At 47.2% G+C, this 22,546-nt stretch overlaps 1 protein-coding gene across 1 annotated transcript; it reads right to left on the bottom strand.

The window, feature by feature from the left end:
• Window positions 1-329: 329 nt before the first annotated feature.
• LOC122940973 (E3 ubiquitin/ISG15 ligase TRIM25-like) lies at window positions 330-3,064 on the bottom strand. The gene has a single exon (XM_044297925.1). It carries the CDS (start codon window positions 2,963-2,965, stop codon window positions 1,385-1,387), a length of 1,581 nt encoding a protein of 526 aa, XP_044153860.1. The 5' UTR covers window positions 2,966-3,064; the 3' UTR covers window positions 330-1,384.
• Between the last annotated feature and the right edge of the window lie 19,482 nt (window positions 3,065-22,546).

Here is a 22,546-nt window from a genome sequence, read left to right as displayed (position 1 = left end):
CCTGTGACCTCCACAAGATCAGCACACTCCACTCCTGAAATCCTCTGTGCTGCTGGGAGGACCCTGCTCCTTCCACTATATAACTCTCAGCCTGTGACCTCCACAAGATCAGCACACTCCTCTCCTGAAATCCTCTGTGCTGCTGGGAGGACCCTGCTCCTTCCACTATATAACTCTCAGCCTGTGACCTCCACAAGATCAGCACACTCCTCTCCTGAAATCCTCTGTGCTGCTCCTGGCTAATATAAACACATAGTATGTAATGCAGACAGGCCGGTGATTATAGCAGATGTCATATATTATCATACAGATCATCCATAATAAACATATTAAAAACAGTACAAAACTATACAATGGAGCAAACAGATCTGTAAGGTCCCGGATCAGGTCCAGTCCACGTTGCAAGTTGTCACAGTGCCATACTGAGACAACTCCTTTCATGCTCGTGCCATAGCTGGGCAGAGCACCCATGGGTGCCCACATTAAGTGAGATTCATTTGCAACGAGAAGAAATTACTTTAAAAAAAAAGTCCCTTTCTTGTATATTAAATGTGTTGAAACAGCTTTCTGATATATTCCTTCTTAGCTATGATACAATCTCTTGAAGGCCAGAACCCTAGGACGGCACCACTGAGACACAACAGGTCCTCTTCTAATCTGGTAAGTTCTTGGAGACCTCATTTGTATCTATGTCCACACATCTACACAGCTATCAGTGATTGTTCACACTAAGCAGAATCTTGACATGGATGTAGATGGTGATTTGGATCCTCACAAGGTGGTGGCCAATGTCCTCAGGACCGGCCAACCATCTAATGCGTATGGAAGGGGCGGTAACTAGACTATCCACCAACAGCTATGTCAGGGGAGATAAGGATTCATCATACTTTATGTTTTATCCCCTCTCCCTCATTAAGAATACATTGAACCTCGGCCAACCCCAGCATGCATGTCCATGCGGGCGGGGAAGGGGGGTCGGGAGGAATAGCTGTCAATCGAATTATATCTAAGGTGTTTCATACTTACCACCATTTTAAGTTGGTATATTCAAGGTAGGGAGGCCACGCTCCAGGAAAGCCCAAAAACCACCCAAGTAATTTTTGACCCAGTACAGCCCGATTTTGCCAGAACTGGCTCTGAAAATTAGGGACAGATAATGCAAAATTAGGACTAGGCAGATTATTGTTCATCTTAAACCACATGGAGTCACATGCTATCAGAATCTCTCAGTAGTACAGCCTCAGGCTTTAGGCCTATTATGTTGGGTGATCATCTCATAACACAGAAGAAGGACATTTAAATTAAAAAAAATGTTCATAGAGGTCTGTAGGTTGTAAACCATAATCGTTCCAGTCACTGACGGCAAGGACCTGTAACCTGGAACCTAATAGCTGATCCTTATAAAGGTATTGACCCCACATACGTAGAAGGCTACATGGAGGGGCTCGGAGAACTCGGCGGAGAACGTGTACAAGTGTCTGATGGGGGAGCGCAGCTCGTAAAAGGACACCTGACCGTCATGGTAGTCCAGATAGATCCGGAACTTCTGATGGGAAACGCCTGGACTCAGTTGGGTTTCTTGGTTGTCGTTCACCACAGAGTACTGATTGTTGTTGGATCGGCACAAACACCAGGACTTGTTGTTACATCCCAGATATGAGCGGTCTCCAGACCTTTCGATGGTAGAATAAGAGACCCCCAGCCTCCATTCTCCATGTTTGCTGGTCTCAATGTCCCAGTAGTGATGCCCGGAACAAAAACTCTCCAAGCTTAACACCTGCGAACAATTTTGAAACCTGACCGGCAACTGGACATGTCCCATATCTGGTAATTTGTGGGTCCAAAACACAGACTTCTTGTCGATGGATAACAGAAGGTTGTTGGCCACCGTGTCCTCATCCAGGTGTGTGTACCAGTTCTCCTTGACATAGACCTGTCTCTTTACAAAAGACATGATGTCGGACAGTCCTGTGTGCAACGTCTCAGAGATCAGACCTTCATCCATATCTCCCACATAGCTCCCTTCATCATCAACGTCGTCTTTAACCTCGTTGCCCGTTTCTTCCGAGGGATGAAACTGAAAGGAAACACATTCTTGTAAGAGGGTTAACGGATCTGCCATGTTACACAGGTCCTCAATGTGGCATACGACCAAGGAGAGCTCATTCTTTTGTATCTCCAGATGCCGAATCATATCAGAGACCTGGTTTTCCTGCCGGGAAACCTCAGCCTGGACTTTGTTCTCCAGGATTTCCAAGTGTTTTATGATGTCTGAAAACAGATTAGAGACTTTCTCCTTTATGTCCATTGCTTTTTCTTGAACTTCCCTCCTGCATTTCTGCATTTTCTGCAGCTTTTCTTCAGTCTCCTGGAATAATGTGGACAGGTTCTTCAGAATATTTTTCAGCGTAGCCTTCTTGTTTTGAGAAGCTTTATTAAGAGGTTCCACCTTGTGTCCTCTATGATCGCCAATTAAGTAGCAGGTGACACAGATGCACTTGCGGTCGTTAGAACAGAAATACTTGAGGACCTCGTTGTGCAAGGAGCATTTTCTTTTGCTGAAATTAGTGGTGGGCTCACATAAGACATGTTCTGGGGACTTGCTATGGACTTTCAGATGGTTGTTACACAGAGATGCTTCACAATGAAGACACGATTTAACTGCAGTGACTGGGGAGGTAATACAGTTTGTGCAAAAAACAGATCCTTCCACATCCTCAGGCCGAAAATACATGAAATGTTCCGCAATGTTCCGTAGGGTTATGTTAGCTTGAAGAGCAGGACGTTCCGTAAATCTCACCCGGCAGTCAGGACAGCTATAAACTCCCAAACCCTCTTGTGTCTCCAAAACACGATCAATGCAGACCAGGCAGAAGTTGTGTCCACATCTCAAGGTTACGGGATCTCTAAAAATGTTGAGGCAGATGGAGCAGGTCAAGTCATCTCTCAAGTCAGCAGATGCCATGACAGAGAAGAAAGAAATGAAAGTGAAAGTTTGTATGTTCAGTGATGAGAGGCTTTGTTTCTTCACTAAGCAGAGCTCCTTCCACCATGTAACTCTCAGTCTGTGACGTCCCACCCGTCTCCACCTCCCCCCATGACCCTGCCTCGTCATCAACTTGATCACATGAGTGGGCAGCCATGAAGGAAGAAACGCCCAGGTTTGGGAGGGTCTTCCATGTAGCACCTCACCGCAGGAAACCACAGTCTTGAATGAGGGAAACGAGGAGGGGTGAAATGACAAAACACATGGAGTTTTTCGGAAGAAGTTTTGAGGCAGGTTTTCCAGCATTCCTTTCAAATCCACTTCTGGCTTTGGCTGAAAAACCTGAAGAAAAATCTGCCTCAAAACCTCCACCGAAAACCTCTGTGTGAACTTATCCTAAGAGTACGGACACACATATTCAGGTCATAAAAGGAGGAGAAACAGTATTATGGGCAAACCCTACTTCTCCTCCTTTTTGAATCCACTCCTGATTTTGGCTTTAAAAACTGCAACAAAAAACCTGAACGCGTGACCGTACACTACGGTGCCGGAAAGCCAGACCGTCATCTTCTCAAGATTTGCAGGATCATTTTCATAACATTGGGCTGCAAATAGGACAACTAGTTGGTAAGGCTGATTAGTGGCCTGCATTTGTGGGAGGGGCGGAGGCTCTTCATATACGAGCCACAGCCTCACTCACAGGTGTGTGTTCTCAGGTGCCATATGAGACTCGACCGCATGGCTCCCGCCATAAGGGACTCGCACGCATGGCTCCCGACATAAGGGACTCGCACGCATGGCTCCCGACATAAGGGACTCGCACGCATGGCTCCCGACATAAGGGACTCGCACGCATGGCTCCCGACATAAGGGACTCGCACGCATGGCTTCCGACATAAGGGACTCGCACGCATGGCTTCCGACATAAGGGACTCGCACGCATGGCTCCCGCCATAAGGGACTCGCACGCATGGCTCCCGCCATAAGGGGCTCGCACGCATGGCTCCCGCCATAAGGGGCTCGCACGCATGGCTCCCGGCTTAGAGGATTTCACAATTGTCATCGACATTGGTAGGTCATACGGCCGTCTGATACTATTTTCCATGGCGCACCTTTCAGAAGTTTTCTTTTGTTCATTTATATTTTACGTGAGCACAAGTTGGTAAGGCTGATTAGTGGCCTGCATTTGTGGGAGGGGCGGAGGCTCTTCATATACGAGCCACAGCCTCACTCACAGGCGTGTGTCCTCAGGTGCCCCACCCTCCCTCCCTTATCTTCTCATTTCCACAGGGTATGCCCACTTACAGGCCTACCCACGATCATGGCTTAGGGCACACAACAAGCCACCAGTCAGGTCAGCTAAGACACGCCTAGCTGGGTTAGGTTGTTCCCGTTGTTTCTCTCCTTAGGGTTCTTCGGATATCTCTTGGCCGTAGCCATGACCACAACTAAGGTTACACTGAAAGGGGTTCTCCGGGCTTAACCTTTTTATGGGTATTAAAAGCTAGCCTGTGGAGGAAAGAGTATTGGTCCCATACTTACCTCCCAGAGTGCAGCCGTTCCTGAGATCTGCTCCCGGTCATGTGGTCCCTCCAGATGGCTTTTCTTTGCTTCTGTCTGAAGTCCGTCTTCTTGTCTTCCTGTCTTTTCTTCCTTTCTCCAGCAGGAGACGTAACGTCACGAGAAAGCGCCGGGCGGCCGTCTTCACTCACCACGCAAGCGCATTATGCTGATTGCTAGTGCGCATGCGCGGGATTGCCGGCCACACTCTGCAGTGTACAGGCTTCTTTGTGAAGCTTGCACCGACTCCTGCACAGCGCGGTGTAAGTACTGTGCAGGAGTGACAGCATAGCAATCCGCCACAGTGGCTGATCGCTATGCTGTGGATCTCACTGGGGGCACTGACTGGCACATGTGGGGGGGGGGCAATGTGGAACTGTGGATGGCACTTTGGGGCAATGAGGATGGCACATAGGGGCACTGGATCACACTGGATGACACATGGTAGCAATGGATGGCACAAGGGGGCAATGGATGGCAAACAAGGGAGCAATGGATGGCACAAGGGGCAATGGATGGCAAACGGGGGCAATGGATGGCAAACAAGGACACTGGATGGCAAACAAGGGAGCAATGGTTGGCACAAGGGGGCACAGCATGACTAACAGGGACAATGGATGGCACAAGGGGGCACAGCATGACTAACAGGGACAATGGATGGCAAACAAGGAGGCACTGTGGAGGTCACTGTTATGGGGGCACTGTGGAGGTCACTGTTATGGGGGCACTGTGGAGGTCACTGTTATGGGGGCACTGTGGAGGTCACTGTTATGGGGGCACTGTGGAGGTCACTGTTATGGGGGCACTGTGGAGGTCACTGTTATGGGGGCACTGTGGAGGTCACTGTTATGGGGGCACTGTGGAGGTCACTGTTATGGGGGCACTGTGGAGGTCACTGTTATGGGGGCACTGTGGAGGTCACTGTTATGGGGGCACTGTGGAGGTCACTGTTATGGGGGCACTGTGGAGGTCACTGTTATGGGGGCACTGTGGAGGTCACTGTTATGGGGGCACTGTGGAGGTCACTGTTATGGGGGCACTGTGGAGGTCACTGTTATGGGGGCACTGTGGAGGTCACTGTTATGGGGGCACTGTGGAGGTCACTGTTATGGGGCACTGTGGAGGTCACTGTTATGGGGGCACTGTGGAGGTCACTGTTATGGGGGCACTGTGACTGTCACTGTTATGGGGGCACTGTGGAGGTCACTGTTATGGGGGCACTGTGGAGGTCACTGTTATGGGGGCACTGTGGAGGTCACTGTTATGGGGGCACTGTGGAGGTCACTGTTATGGGGGCACTGTGGAGGTCACCGTTATGGGGCACTGTGGATGTCACCGTTATGGGGGCGCTGTGGATGTCACCGTTATGGGGGCTCTGTGGAGGTCACCGTTATGGGGGCTCTGTGGAGGTCACCGTTATGGGGGCGCTGTGGAAGTCACCGTTATGGGGGCGCTGTGGATGTCACCGTTATGGGGGCGCTGTGGACGTCACTGTTATGGGGGCACTGTGGAGGTCACCGTTATGGACGCGCTGTGGACGTCACCGTTATGGACGCGCTGTGGACGTCACCGTTATGGGGGCTCTGTGGACGTCACCGTTATGGGGGCTCTGTGGACGTCACCGTTATGGGGGCTCTGTGGACGTCACCGTTATGGGGGCTCTGTGGACGTCACCGTTATGGGGGCTCTGTGGACGTCACCGTTATGGGGGCTCTGTGGACGTCACCATTATGGGGGCACTGTGGACGTCACCGTTATGGGGGCACTGTGGACGTCACCGTTATGGACGCGCTGTGGACGTCACCGTTATGGGGGCTCTGTGGACGTCACTGTTATGGGGGCTCTGTGGACGTCACTGTTATGGGGGCACTGTGAATGTCACTGTTATGGGGGCACTGTGAATGTCACTGTTATGGGGGCACTGTGAATGTCACTGTTATGGGGGCGCTGTGGATGTCACTGTTATGGGGGCACTGTGGACATCACTGTTATGGGGGCACTGTGGATGTCACTGTTATGGGGACACTGTGGACATCACCGTTATGGGGGCACTGTGGACATCACCGTTATGGGCGCTCAGTATAAGTGATGGGGCTCGTGCACAGAACCCTATCTGTTTTGCGGTCTGTAAGTCGCGGATCCACTGAATAAGGTTACTGTCCGTGTGCGATTCACATTATTTTGCAGTCCCATTGAGTTCTATGGGTTTTAGTTCTGCATTATGAGGACCAGAATAGGACATGTTCTAACTGTCACAGAACTGACACACGGATGAGGAGAGCGCAGGACGTCAGCAGTGTTATCTACATCCACATGTCAGCTCCAGCAAAGACAGAACATGTCCTATTCTGGGGCTAAAGTCCATGGAACTCAATGGGGCTGCAGAAATGTGTGCACACTGTGGAGATAGAGAGGGCACAGCCTGTGGACGGTCAGTGATGGGATTAGGTACACAGCTCAGCAGACAGTATCACACAGGATAGGATTAGATACACAGCTCAGCAGACAGTATCACACAGGATAGGATTAGATACACAGCTCAGCAGACAGTATTACACAGGATAGGATTAGATACACAGCTCAGCAGACAGTTTCACACAGGATAGGATTAGATACACAGCTCAGCAGACAGTATCACACAGGATAGGATTAGATACACAGCTCAGCAGACAGTATCACACAGGATAGGATTAGATACACAGCTCAGCAGACAGTATCACACAGGATAGGATTAGATACACAGCTCAGCAGACAGAATCACACAGGACAGGATTAGATACACAGCTCAGCAGGCAGTATCACATAGGAGAGGATTAGATACACGGCTCAGCAGACTGTATCACACAGAATAGGATTAGATACACAGCTCAGCAGACAGTATCACACAGGATAGGATTAGATACACCGCTCAGCAGACTGTATCACACAGGACAGGATTAGATACACAGCTCAGCAGGCAGTATCACACAGGAGAGGATTAGATACACAGCTCAGCAGACAGTATCACACAGGATAGGATTAGATACACAGCTCAGCAGACTGTATCACACAGGATAGGATTAGATACACAGCTCAGCAGACTGTATCACACAGGATAGGATTAGATACACAGCTCAGCAGACAGTATCACACAGGATAGGATTAGATACACAGCTCAGCAGACAGTATCACACAGGACAGGATTAGATACACAGATCAGCAGACAGTATCACACAGGATAGGATTAGATACACAGCTCAGCAGACAGTATCACACAGGACAGGATTAGATACACAGCTCAGCAGACAGTATCACACAGGATAGGATTAGATACACAGCTCAGCAGTCAGTATCACACGGGATAGGATTAGACACACAGCTCAGCAGGCAGTATCACACAGGATAGGATTAGACACACAGCTCAGCAGGCAGTATCACACAGGATAGGATTAGATACACAGCTCAGCAGGCAGTATCACACAGGATAGGATTAGATACACAGCTCAGCAGGCAGTATCACACAGGATAGGATTAGATACACAGCTCAGCAGACAGTATCACACAGGAGAGGATTAGATACACAACTCAGCAGACAGTATCACACAGGATAGGATTAGATACACAGCTCAGCAGGCAGTATCACACAGGATAGGATTAGATACACAGCTCAGTAGACAGTATCACACAGGATAGGATTAGATACACAGCTCAGCAGACAGCATCACACAGGATAGGATTAGATACACAGCTCAGCAGACAGTATCACTCAGGATAGGATTAGATACACAGCTCAGCAGGCTGTATCACACAGGATTAGATACACATGAGGGCAGAGCCTGTGGACGGTCAGTGATGGGATTACACACTGGGTGACCAGTAGATTCCTGTCTGGGTGCAGTAAGACACAGAAGCTGTAGTGGGTGTGGCTGCTGCAGACAGAGCAGTGGGGGCGTGGCCAGCCTGTGACATCACTGTGCAGTGCAGCCAGGCTTGTGTATCAATAAAGTTATGTATTCAACAAAACAAGAAGGGGAGAAAGTAACCGGATCTGCCAGGATAATGTGATGTCTTCCAGGAGGGAAGGAGAGCTCAGACATGGAAACAGGTATTGGGGGCTTCTGTGTGGAAGGTGAGGGGTGTTAGGAGCACATAAAAAGGATTGTGATTTTGGGACGGGACGACCTCTGTAATTCCCTGCTGTACCTCAGCTCTCGGGGCGCACTGCTCATGACATGGAGCTCATGCAGATGTGGACCTCATTGGGTTGCTATACATTTTTAAAAGCCTGTTCCAGCCCCATGGGCCCGCTTGAAGACCACCCTAGTGGACCACGTCTTCTCATGCTGAGAGGCTTCTAATTTTTGTTGAAGATAAATGTAAAGAGCCAGCAGCAGGCGCTCCGCACGGATAAGAAGATCTCCGACAATGTGCCCACTCGTGCGGGTGACACGGCCATTGCAGGAAGTTGAGGAGAGGCTGAGTTATGGGACTCAAGGTCAGAGAGTTATTGTAGTCCCCCATAGTGGCCCCCAGCAATATCAATGTCCCCTATAGTGGCCCCCATCCTGCATGGGAGGACTGCGCTACTCCGGTCACTGGGACCACTGGGCGGGGAGAGCGGGACGCTGGACCAGGACTGGAGCTATGGAGCCGGTAAGAAAGGCCGTGACCACCAGAGGAGTGGAGTGTCGGCGGGCACGGACCACCGCCCTAACGGTTCTGTCTAATCGGTGAATAAGGCCACATTCACACTGTCAGTTATTCATGGCCATTTTTGCATCATTTTGATCCATAGTGGTCCCCAGCATTAAGAATGACCCCCATGGTGGTCCCCAGCATTAAGTATGTCCTCCATAGTGGCCCCCAGCAATAATATTGACCCCCAATAGTGGCCCCCAGCAATTATAATGTCCCCCAAATGGCCCTCAGCATTAATAGTGTCCCCCCATAGTGGCCCAAAGCAGTAATATTGACCCCCAGAGTGGCCCCAGCATTAATAATGTCCCTTATAGTGGCCCCCAGCAGTAATAATGACCCCCAGAGTGGCCCCTAGCATTAATAATGTCCCCCAGAGTAGCCCCAGCATTAATAGTGTCCCCCATAGTGGCCCCCAGCAGTAATAATGTTCCCAGAGTGGCCCCCAGCATTAATAATGTCTTACATAGTGGCCCCCAGAAAGAATATTTTCCCCCATAGTGGCCCCCAGCAATAATAATGTTCCCAGAGTTGCCCCCAGCATTAATAATGTCTTACATAGTGGCCCCCAGAAAGAATATTTTCCCCCATAGAGGCCCCCAGCATTAATAATAGCCCCATAGAGGCCCCCAGGAATAATAATGTCCCCCATAGTGGCCCCAGCAATAATAATGTCCCCTATAGTGGCCCCCAGCATTAATAATGTCCCCTATAGTGCCCCCCAGTAGTAATAATGTTTCCCATAGTGGCCCCCAGCAATAGTAATGTCTCTCATAGTGGCCCACAGGAATAATAATATCTCCCATAATGTCCCCCACAGTGGCCCCCAGCAATAGTAAAGTCCCCCATAATGGCGCCCAGCAATAATAATGTCCCTCATAGTGGCCCCCAGGAATAATAATGTGTCCCACAGTGGCCCCCAGCAATAATAATGTCCCCCATAGTGCCACCCAAGAATAATAATGTTCCCCATAGTGGCCCCCAGCATTAATAATGTCCCCCATACTGGCCCCCAGGAATACTAATGCCTCCCATATTACCATAGTGGCCCTCAGCAATAATAATGTCTTCCATAGTGCCACCCAGGAATAATAATGCCCCTCATAGTGGGCCCAGCAGTAATAATGTCCCACATAGTGGACCCCAGCATTCATAATGCCCCCCACAGTGGCCCCCAGGAGTAATAATGTTCCCCATAGTGGCCCCCAGGAGTAATAATGTCCCCCATAGCGGCCCCAAGCATTCATAACGTCCCCAGAGTGGCCCCCAGCAGTAATAATGGCCCCCAGTATTAATGTGCAATGTTTTTATGCCAATAACTACTCCTCTCGCTCCTCTCTAGATGCAGAAGGACTTATGATGCTGTGAGTTCATGGTGACATCATCACGCTGGGAGTGCCTGGTGACATCATCACTCTGTCAGTGCAAGTCCTTCTGCATGACGAGCAGAACAACTGCCTCTGAGCATGCAAGTGGATGAGGGGAGTCATTTATTTAATTTTTTTAACCCCAAATGGGCCATTTTCCACTATTGTACCCGTTAATAACGGCCATTAGACGGTGCACTACTGTCATTGATTGGGATCCGTCTGGCCCTGAAAACCGCCCAAAATAGGACATGTCCTGGTTTTTTGACGGAAGCTATTTACTGGCCATTAAAAAAACTGGCCCCGCAAATATCCCCGTAGACTGCAACTGGTTGTAAAAACGTCAGTGTGAACGTAGCCTAAGGCCCTGGGCAGACGTCTTCTCCTCTCTCCAGGAGATAATGACATTTACCTACAGACAATAAACTGCTAAACACGAAACTGCTGCCTTCTGGGTGACACAGCTGCACTCCCATCCACTGCTTCTGACCATGGCTGGAGTCATCTATGAAGACAGAGGAACATCTACCTCTCACCATTCGTGTTTCAGATGAGCAAATTTCTTGCAATTCGTTTCGGGTCCGATTCTAATGAATCGGTCCGAAAAAACAATTCTAATCTGAATAAATTCTACCTTAATCAAAATGCTGAAAATTGGTCTATGACGCTCTGAGGTCTCCACCAGTACTGCAGGTTTTCACCATGACCAGCTCTACGGAGCAGCGACCCCTCACCTCCTGCGGAACGGGCATGACACGGTGAGACAACTCCAGCCACGATTATAAACATTTATTAATAACAGGGCACAAAGCAGAAGATTCTGACACGTTTTAGGCTACACTGGCCCTTTGTAAAAACATCACATAAACATTATTAAAATCGGTGTTCACAATCAGTTCAAGACATTTGGATGCGTCATTAATTAGCGGCAGGGACAGACTTATAAACTTGTGGGTACGGAGAGCGGCAGGGACAAACTTATAAACTTGTGGGTACGGAGAGCGGCAGGGACAAACTTATAAACTTGTGGGTACGGAGAGCGGCAGGGACAAACTTATAAACTTGTGGGTACGGAGAGCGGCAGGGACAAACTTATAAACTTGTGGGTACGGAGAGCGGCAGGGACAAACTTATAAACTTGTGGGTACGGAGAGCGGCAGGGACAAACTTATAAACTTGTGGGTACGGAGAGCGGCAGAGACAAACATAAACTTGTGGGTACGGAGAGCAGCAGAGACAAACAAACTTGTGGGTACGGAGAGCGGCAGAGACAAACATAAACTTGTGGGTACGGAGAGCGGCAGGGACAAACTTATAAACTTGTGGGTACGGAGAGCGGCAGGGACAAACTTATAGACTTGTGGGTACGGAGAGCGGCAGGGACAAACTTATAAACTTGTGGGTACGGAGAGCGGCAGGGACAAACTTATAGACTTGTGGGTACGGAGAGCGGCAGGGACAAACTTATAAACTTGTGGGTACGGAGAGCGGCAGGGACAAACTTATAAACTTGTGGGTACGGAGAGCGGCAGGGACAAACTTATAAACTTGTGGGTACGGAGAGCGGCAGGGACAAACTTATAAACTTGTGGGTACGGAGAGCGGCAGGGACAAACTTATAAACTTGTGGGTACGGAGAGCGGCAGGGACAAACTTATAAACTTGTGGGTACGGAGAGCGGCAGGGACAAACTTATAGACTTGTGGGTACGGAGAGCGGCAGGGACAAACTTATAAACTTGTGGGTACGGAGAGCGGCAGGGACAAACTTATAGACTTGTGGGTACGGAGAGCGGCAGGGACAAACTTATAAACTTGTGGGTACGGAGAGCGGCAGAGACAAACATAAACTTGTGGGTACGGAGAGCGGCAGAGACAAACATAAACTTGTGGGTACGGAGAGCGGCAGAGACAAACATAAACTTGTGGGTACGGAGAGCGGCAGAGACAAACATAAACTTGTGGGTACGGAGAGCGGCAGAGACAAACATAAACTTGTGGGTACGGAGAGCGGCAGAGACAAACATAAACTTGTGGGTACGGAGAGCGGCAGGGACAAACTTATAAACTTGTGGGTACGGAGAGCGGCAGGGACAAACTTATAAACTTGTGGGTACGGAGAGCGGCAGAGACAAACATAAACTTGTGGGTACGGAGAGCGGCAGAGACAAACAAACTTGTGGGTACGGAGAGCGGCAGAGACAAACAAACTTGTGGGTACGGAGAGCGGCAGGGACAAACTTATAAACTTGTGGGTACGGAGAGCGGCAGAGACAAACTTATAAACCTTCAGTTTTTTATCACGCGCGTGAAAAACGCATCAAAACGCATTGCACCCACGCGGAAAAAACTGAACAACTGAACGCAATCGCAGACAAAACTGCCTGAACTTGCTTGCAAAATAGTGCGAGTTTCACTGAACGGACCTAATCCGTCACGCTCGTGTGAAAGGGGCCTAAGGGTTTTCACGAGGAGGTGTCCTTCCTTCCCTAGTTTTCAGATCTTATTTCCTTTTCCCTCCTATGTTCGTGTGGGGTTTCCCTCCCACACTAGAACGTGACACTATAAACTGCCAAACCGTAATTTTTTGTTTTTTTTGTTTGTTCGAGTGCAGCCATGGATCCAATGGCTGCATTGGGAGGTTAAATGCAAGGGCTGTCTTTGGAAGTAACCGATCTCCGCACGACCGTCTCGCAGATTCAGAGACGACAGGTTGTTGGTCCTGGTGGTGGTGGTGGAGACCAGGCTTATCTGGAGCCTAAAGTTGCCCTCCCGGACAGATTCTCTGGGGGACGTGATAATTAGTGTTGATCGCGAATATTCTAATAGCAAATTTTTATCGTGAATATCAGCACTTCGAGAATTCGCAAAGATATAGAATATAGTTGTCACGGCGGACGTACACTTTGTACCAAAGATAACACACCAACCAGGCTCTGGACGAGAGACAGGGGAAGGGTCACCTCCTAGCTTATCCCTGACCTCTTTCCCTGCACTGCTCAGCCCACAGCAGACCTTGAAGGTAGGTGTGATGTGTCCTCCAGCCTGGGCTGACAAAACCTTGAACTCCCTAATATGGTGAAGTGGGGAGATAGGAGCAGTCTGCTCGCACAGAACCTGGATGGACAAGAAGACACAAACAACCGAACTAGCAATGACACTTATCTCTGAGAGCAGGAACTGACAGCCAACCTTCTCTCCAAACTTCCCAGACCAGAATGAACAGTATAATCCGCTCAGGACACTGGGCAGTGTGCTATTTAAACTAATGACCCCACCCAGTGCACCTGAGAGAGGCGGATCCAGCACGGCTCCAAAGCAATCACTAAACTCGTGCTGCAATCCTGGCCGACCTCCGTACAACGTCAGAGTGGGGCATGACAATAGTGCCATACATTCGTAATCGCTAATATTCTAGATTTTTTCAAGTACCCTCACTGCTTCTTGCTTGTGGGCCAATGAGAATGCTGCATTGTCTTTGATATTAGCAACATTCCTAGCAACCAATAAGAAAGTTGCCTACCCCTTACTATATGAGAAACTCCCCAGAAGCCATTTTATGCTGTTTTTTTGCAGTTCTGAGATAGACAGCAGTGACATTGCTGTGCTCTGTGCTTTCAGCTAGATCCGAATACTTATCCAATTACATTAGTTAGTTAGCTGATATATATATATAATACAGATAGTTAGTGGGAGATAGTGTAGGTTATATCCTGATATAGTGTAGCTGATAGGTTCCAGTGCAGTATGATAGGAATTACTGTGCTGTGATAGGGATTAGTGTACATACATGCTACAGACATAGTGCTGTGATGTCACAACAATACTTAGTGCACCAATCAGTAATATCTACTCAGACCTAATAAAATGTGAAGTTGCGTGTATTGCACCAAAAATATGTGCATCATTAGTGCCTATTTGCGCAATCGCGAATATATTGGAGCACTTTATCTGCATATAAAGCTATTGTTCTGCCATGCATGCGATATGTAATCAAAGACTGCTGTAATGTAAAACTACTTACAGTGATCAGGAGTTCTTCCTCACAGTCACAAAAGTTGCTGCCAACCATTTTCTCCAGTCTCAGGAAACTTCTAGCAGCTTGAAAATTTTAGCAAAAGTGACCCACGCCTGTATTTGCGAGCGCAATACGCGAATATTACATTGCCGATTTTAGCAATGGAGAAAATAATTGCGAAATCTCAAATTCTCGAATTTATAGCGAATATTCGCGAAATATCGTGAATTCGAATGTTGTCCTTGCTGATCATCCCTACTCCAGAGCTGCACTCACTATTCTGCTGGTGCAGTCGCTGTGTACATAAATTACTTATCCTGTACTGATCCTGAGTTACATCCTGTATTATACTCCAGAGCTGCACTCACTATTCTGCTGGTGCAGTCACTGTGTACATAAATTACTTATCCCGTACTGATCCTGAGTTACATCCTGTATTATACTCCAGAGCTGCACTCACTATTCTGCTGGTGCAGTCACTGTGTTCAAACATTACTTATCCCGTACTGATCCTGAGTTACATCCTGTATTATACTCCAGAGCTGCACTCACTATTCTGCTGGTGCAGTCACTGTGTACATATATTCCTGATCCTGTACTGATCCTGAGTTACATCCTGTATTATACTCCAGAGCTGTACTCCCTATTCTGCTGGTGCAGTCACTGTGTACATACATTACTTATCCTGTACTGATCCTGAGTTACATCCTGTATTATACTCCAGAGCTGCACTCACTATTCTGCTGGTGAAGTCACTGTGTACATACATTACTTATCCTGTTCTGATCCTGAGTTACATTCTGTATTATACTCCAGAGCTGCACTCACTATTCTGCTGGTGCAGTCACTGTGTACATACATTACTTATCCTGTACTGATCCTGAGTTACATCCTGTATTATACTCCAGAGCTGCACTCACTATTCTGCTGGTGCAGTCACTGTGTACATACATTACTTATCCTGTACTGATCCTGAGTTACATCCTGTATTATACTGCAGAGCTGCACTCACTATTCTGCTGGTGCAGTCACTGTCTACATACATTACTTATCCTGTACTGATCCTGAGTTACATCCTGTATTATACTCCAGAGCTGCACTCACTATTCTGCTGGTGCAGTCACTGTGTACATACATTACTTATCCTGTACTGATCCTGAGTTACATCCTGTATTATACTCCAGAGCTGCACTCACTATTCTGCTGGTGCAGTCACTGTGTACATACATTACTTATCCTGTACTGATCCTGAGTTACATCCTGTATTATACTCCAGAGCTGCACTCACTATTCTGCTGGTGCAGTCAGTGTGTACATACATTACTTATCCTGTACTGATCCTGAGTTACATCCTGTATTATACTCCAGATAATTTTATTTTATTTAGGGAGGCTTGCAAACTGTATTTTAGGCTATGTCCACACAGTGGCATGCCTAGGATGTTTGGAACCTGGGGCGGGTCCTTTTTTTTGCACCCCTCCCCCAATACTTAAAAAAAATATGGTGCCCCCTCTCAGTAGTATTGCCCTCATTGTACAACCTTCACAGTAGTTTTGTACAGATGTGCACTCCCTCCCAGTAGTATTGCCCTTTCTGTGCCCCTTTCAGTTGTAATACCCTCTTTGCACCCCTTCACAGTAATAATCCCCATTGTGCCTCCTTCACAATAATAATCCACATTGTGCCCCCTTCACAGTAATAACCCCCATTGTGCCCCCTTTATAGTAGTAATGCCTATTGTGTCCCCTCCATAGTAATAAAGTCCTCTGTGACCCCTCTGTATTGAAAAAAAAACACAGTACTTACTCACCTTGCCCCGTTCCTGAAGCTCACAGTCCTCTCTTCCCTGCAGGCACAGATCGCGCTGCAGCACTATGTGGGCGGAGCTTATGCAGATTTCCAGCCTGCAGACTCCGCCCACACAGGCTGGCTTTGCGATCTGTGTCTGCAGGCTGAATGGTGGAGCAGGGAGTAGTCTTCCTGCTTCACCATTCTGTGCACTGCCGGCCTGAAGGAGGGGAGGAGCGCGGGGAGCTGAGCGGTGAGGGACAGGACCGCAGCTCCCATCTGTATTGTTTTCAAAGCTTTGGGTCTTATCTATAATGATCCGGATCGGACATCCCTGGCCAAAACCAAGCTGTGTTGCCTTAGTCAGGGACATCGTTCTGCTAAGATTTATTGCTCTGAGTTTAGGAGATGGGCTACCGATATGGAGTGGAACGATCCTGCCCTCCGTAGCCAGTTTTGTCAGGGATTATTAGAGAGGCTGAAGGACACTTTGGCCTTTCATAAACCCCCAGTGTCTCTGGAAGCTGCTAGGTCTCTTGCTGTACGCATTGATAGACTCCTGAGAGAGAGAGCTAGGGGCCACATGATGTATCGTCCTCCTCTGACACTTTGGGTGAATCTACTCCTGGGTTTATGTCTGGGGACGAACCCATGCAATTAGAGGGAGCTACTCCTGGATCCGCTTTTAAGCATACTGGTAATAGTAAGGTAGTGTGTTTTCTCTGCGTACAGAAAGGACATTTTATCAGAGTAATTCCATATATTCAGCGTAAACAAAAAAGGATGTTTACTTCCAATCTGACTCTTGGAGGGGTGAGAGGAGAGTCATAAAATGTGCATTTGTCTTTGACTGTTAGTACCCGATTTCTCCGTACTGCTGAGGTGGCGCTAGAGTCAAAAACTGTTGGGATTGAGGTGTTTATCGACAGCGGTGCTGGGGTGAACCTGATTAATGCTCAGTTCGTCCGTATGCATAGGTTATAACCGAGTGCATTCGAGAAAAATATTTCCATTTATCTTTTGATTCTGCACCTCTAGCTCAGAAGTGTTTGATATCAGATTAAGAGTGGGTGACTTTCATCAGGAATTTATCTCGTGTTTTGTGTTGGAGGTTCTCCCTGCTCCGGTGGTTCTCGGTTTGCCGTGGTTGAGCAAGCACAATCCTACCATTGATTGGCAAGCTAGACAGATTCTGGATTGGGGTGATTATTGCATTGACAATTGTCTGAATACATCTTTTCCTTTTTTAACTACTAAGACATTACACTCTTTGATATCTGGTTTTGCAGATATTTTTTCTGAGAGTGGATGCCAGGATTTACCTCCACATCGGGAATATGATTGTCCTATTAACCTTATTCCCGGAGCTAAGTTGCCCAAATCTAGATAGTATAATCTTTATGGACCTGAAAGACTGGCCATGAGAGAATATATTACCGAGAGTTTTTCTAAAGGACGCATAAGATCTTCCAAGTGTCCAGTAGAAGGTTTTTTTTTTTTTTTTTTAAAGATGGAACTCTTAGGCCATGTCTGGATTTCCATGAGCTCAAAAGGATTACTGTCCGTGATCCTTACCCCCTTCCGTTGATTCCTGATTTGTTTAACCAGATTGTTGGTGCCAAGGTGTTCTTTAAGTTGGACTTAAGGGGGGGCATATAATCTGGTTAGGATCAAGAAAGGGGATGAATGGAAGACGGCTTTTAATACCCCTGAGGGTCACTTTGAGAACCTGGTCATGCTTTTTGGGTTGATCAATGCTCCTGTGGTTTTCCAGCATATTGTGAATGGCATTTTTCATCACCTGGTGGGGAGGTTGGTAGTCGTGTATTTGGATGACATTCTAATTTATTCTTCAGACGTGGAGATACATCAGGATCACGTTCAACAGGTGTTACAGACATAGAATCACTGGGCCCCATAGCAAGAATATGAATTGGGGCCCCTAACCACACCTACTACTCATACCTGTCTTGGCTCCTCCCCTGCCACACTCCCATTTGCTAATAAAGAAATGTATACATGACCTACGAAAACCATTAGGGATAAATCTTTTTTATTTATTTATTTATTAACTCTCTTACACCGCTGATATGACAGTGCTGTATGGGAGCAAGGATCTCACTGGGGCTGCAGTGTACTACATACATACAGTTGCAAGAAAAAGTATGTGAACCCTTTGGAATGATGTGGATTTCTGCACAAATTGGTCATAAAATGTGATCTGATCTTCATCTAAGTCATAACAATAGACAATCACAGTCGGCTTAACCTAATAACACAGAATTAAACGTTACCATGTTTTTATTGAACACACCATGTAAACATTCACAGTGCGGGTGGAAAAAGTATGTGAACCCTTGGATTTATTAACTGGTTGAACCTCCTTTGGCAGCAATAACTTCCACCAAACGTTTCCTGTAGTTGCAGATCAGACGTGCACAACGGTCAGGAGTAATTCTTGACCATTCCTCTTTACAGAACTGTTTCAGTTCAGCAATATTCTTGGGATGTCTGGTGTTAATCACTTTCAATCGGGTTGAGGTGTTCTGCCTCTCCAATCTTAGCATTGAAAGTGTGATCTCTGTAACTTACAGTTGTGTTGAGATAGCGGTAACCATCAATCTTAGGTGAATTGGCTGACAGTGACTCGATCCAAACGACACCTTGTAGATCGTGAAGAAGTTTATTTCAAACTGTGCAGATCATACACCGATGAACAAATTGATAGGTCAAAAAATCATGCTGTGAGCAGCTAACAGGAGCAAGTAGCTGAGATGAGGTGTGAAGCCAAAATAAAGAAGAGTGGAGGAGACAAGAGAGAGAGCAGAAGCTAGGGCAAGAGAGAAGGGACACACATAATGAAAAGCAAACCATGCATGTGTAACATGATACTCCCCGTCAAAATCTATGATTTCTAATAACATTTATAACAATATTAACATGGTTCAAGTCCATGAAATATAGATGTTTTTCTACTGGAACACCTGCAACAAAAAGAACAAAGGAACATAAACAAGAAAACATTACTACAATACTTGTAGAAAAGCTCTTGAAGTGTGGAACGGTAGGAAGTAGAAAGTTCCTTGAGTCCATCTTCAGAGGGGAAGGCAGCACCAGTCCTTCTTACCTCCCTTTAACAGGTTGCCTTGAAGGTCTGTCTTCAGAGGGGAAGGCAGCAACACCACCAGTCCTTACCTCCCTTTATATCAATCTGGTGTGAGGAGTTCTTTACAAATGTGCCACTTACGACACTCTTGAATTGTGCCATCCTTGTTTGCGAAGTGATGAGCGATGTGAATAAGACGTGCAGTCGCTCGTACAGCCGAAGACCACTTAGAAAACCGCTCAAACCGACGAGATTTCAGTTTTACCTTAGTTTCCACAGAGGTGGTAAGTGTAACTGCAATGGTCTTGATTTCCTTATCAGAGTCCGGCTGGACAAGTTCAAAGATAGACTCTACAGGCCCTGAGAAGAATTCTTCATTCAAGAGTACTGTTGGGGATATCCATGATATATCCAGAAATGTAGCAGCAGGCACTGCACGACTGCCTAAGTAGGCAGGGTTAAGGTCGGTGGGTACATAGTGCCATTGCTCTGGCGTGGAGAATTTCCTGATGCGTTCCACTCGATTGCCGACATACACATGGAATTGTCTTGTTTGATTGTGTATGTATCCTAGCACGATTTTGCTATCTGTGTAAAAGTCAAAGGAATCAATGTCAAGGTCTGTTTCGTGCTCTATAAGCTCAGTAATTTCAACAACTAACATGGCTGCACAGAGTTCAAGCCTTGGGATGGTATGTGCAGGCTTTGGAGTTATCTTGGTTTTGCCCATGACGAATCCTACTCCTATTCCACCGTTAGAGTGTACAACTCGGAGATAAGCTACAGCAGCTATGGCTTCCATGGATGCATCCGAAAAGACATGGATCTCTAGTCTGGTGGCATTCTTCAAGGACGCAGGAGTGTAAGAGCGTGGTATCTTAAACTGTTCCAATGCTTGGAGGGACTGCTTCCAGGATTCCCACCTTTTGTTGTTTCTCCTTGGGTAAAGGGGTATCCAGGTCAGTGTTCTCTGTAGTGAGTTGTCTGAGTAATATCTTACCTTGAATAGTAAAGGGTACTATGAATCCCAAAGGGTCGTAGATACTGTTCACTGCAGACAGTACTCCTCTTTTTGGGAAGGGCTTGTCGCAAGCTGATGTTTGAAATGTGAACGTATCTTGCTTAACATCCCATAGCAATCCAAGGCTGTGTTGTGTGAGGTAAAGGTCAGACTCTGGTTGGAATTCCTTGGCACAGACCATGATCATTGGAAGGAAATGCTCCCATTACCTTATTGCTGTTGGAGATGATTTTGTGTAGTCTGAGGTTGGCAGTGGCGATCATGTTCTGGGTTCTGGTGAGAAGGTCAATGGCCTCTTCTTCCGTTGGTAGGGACTTAAGACCGCCATCCACGTAGAAGTTCCTCTCGCCTTCTTGGGCAGTTTTTCTCAGTCCATAAATGGCAATTGCTGGGGAAGGGCTATTGCCGAACACATGAACTTTCATCCAATAGTCTATGACCTCGTTGTTGACATCATTATTGCGATACCATCGGAACCTGAGGAAGTTTCTGTTAACTTCACGGACAATGAAACAATGAAACATTTGTTGAATGTCGGCCATAATGGCAATTGTCTCTTGTCTTTAGCGGAGGCTCCCAAGAGGCTGTTACTTAGATTGGGTCCAGAGAGAAGATTGTCATTGAGAGAAATGCCTTCATAGCGAGCGCTTGAGTCAAAGACCACTCTAATCTGGTCAGGCTTACGAGGATGATAGACACCAAAACACGGTAGGTACCAGCATTCTTCTCCTTGTATAAGAAGGGGTGCAGGTTCAGCATGATTTCTCTCAAACACCTTCTGCATAAAGTCGACAAAGTGTTTCTTCATCTCCGGTTTCTGGTTCAGGTTGCGCTCTAAAGAGATGAACCGTGAATCTGCGTGTTGTCTATTATTTGGAATTCTCTTCCTTGGAGTGCGGAATGGTAGCGGCACCACCCAGCTGTTAGAATCATCTTGATAGAACTCTTTACTCATGGTTCTCAAGAATTCCTGGTCTTCCATTGTGGCTGCTAACTCATTGTCTTTTGTGGTTACTTCAAACACTGTGTTACCAATGTTGTCATCCCGAAAGATAAATGCTTTCCTATCATCGAGTATGATGCGCTCTGGCGTACCTTTGACACACAGTCTTTCTTTCACACTATAGTGATGTTGTTGTCTTGGAAAGCAAGTAGTGCGTCCATTGGGCAGGACATGAGTTTTAAAGGAAGAAACCGAGACAGGTTTCCTGGCGTTGCTACGACAGACGATGCCAATAATGACCCAGCCTGCATCATGTGGGCCGTTGATTTGATGTCTCTCCCGAGTAGCAACAGGATATCAGCATTCTCATCAAAGGCTGGTATTTGATCAGCTATGTCTTTCAAGTGAGTATGGTGCAAGGCAGCTTCAGGAGTGGGGATCTTATCCTTTTTAGTGTGGATCTGATCACACTCAATGATAGTAGGCAAGGGTATTTCCAAGTTGCCGTTGAGAGGAGTAACTACAAGTTCACTGGCTCTTCTACCGCAGACTTCTGCAATCCCTGCACAAGTACCTAGGGTATAAGGTAGAGCACCTCCTGTTATGCCTAGGAGATCAAAGAACCTTTTACTTGCGAGAGATCGGTTACTCTGGTCGTCGAGAATGGTATACAGTCTTACGGCCCTTTCAGGTTTTCCCTTTGCGTATACGCGAACCAAGCATATCTTGGCGCAGGATTTCCCACAAAGTCCTTCCCCACAGACTTCAGTGCATGTTGAGAACACTGGGGTGGAGGTTGCTGTTTGTTCAGCGTGCTCCCCGCCAAGTTTTGCCCTGGGGGGAATGTCAGTGGATGGAGTAGTGCTGTGTTGGTACAGATGAAGCGCTTGAACGTGGTTGTCACTACCGCATTCTATGCACTTAAAGGGCTTCTGTCACCCCCCTAAAGTCATTTTTCATATTTGGGTGACTTAAAATCCTTATACTGCGATTTATCAATATATAGTGCTCATAGCCTTTTTCGTTTAAGTAGTTTCTTCAAAAAACGTACTTTTATAATACGTAAATTACCTCTCTACCAGCA

Source organism: Bufo gargarizans, chromosome 6, assembly GCF_014858855.1.
Source record: "Bufo gargarizans isolate SCDJY-AF-19 chromosome 6, ASM1485885v1, whole genome shotgun sequence".
In the NCBI taxonomy this organism is placed as follows: domain Eukaryota; kingdom Metazoa; phylum Chordata; class Amphibia; order Anura; family Bufonidae; genus Bufo; species Bufo gargarizans.
The sequence above is the reverse complement of the archived record's forward strand: the minus strand, read 5'-3'. Positions and strand labels throughout refer to the sequence as shown.

Bases quoted from the DNA above. Each gene is read 5' to 3' on its own strand.
- LOC122940973 (XM_044297925.1), bottom strand. From the start codon at position 2,965: ATGGCATCTGCTGACTTGAGAGATGACTTGACCTGCTCCATCTGCCTC.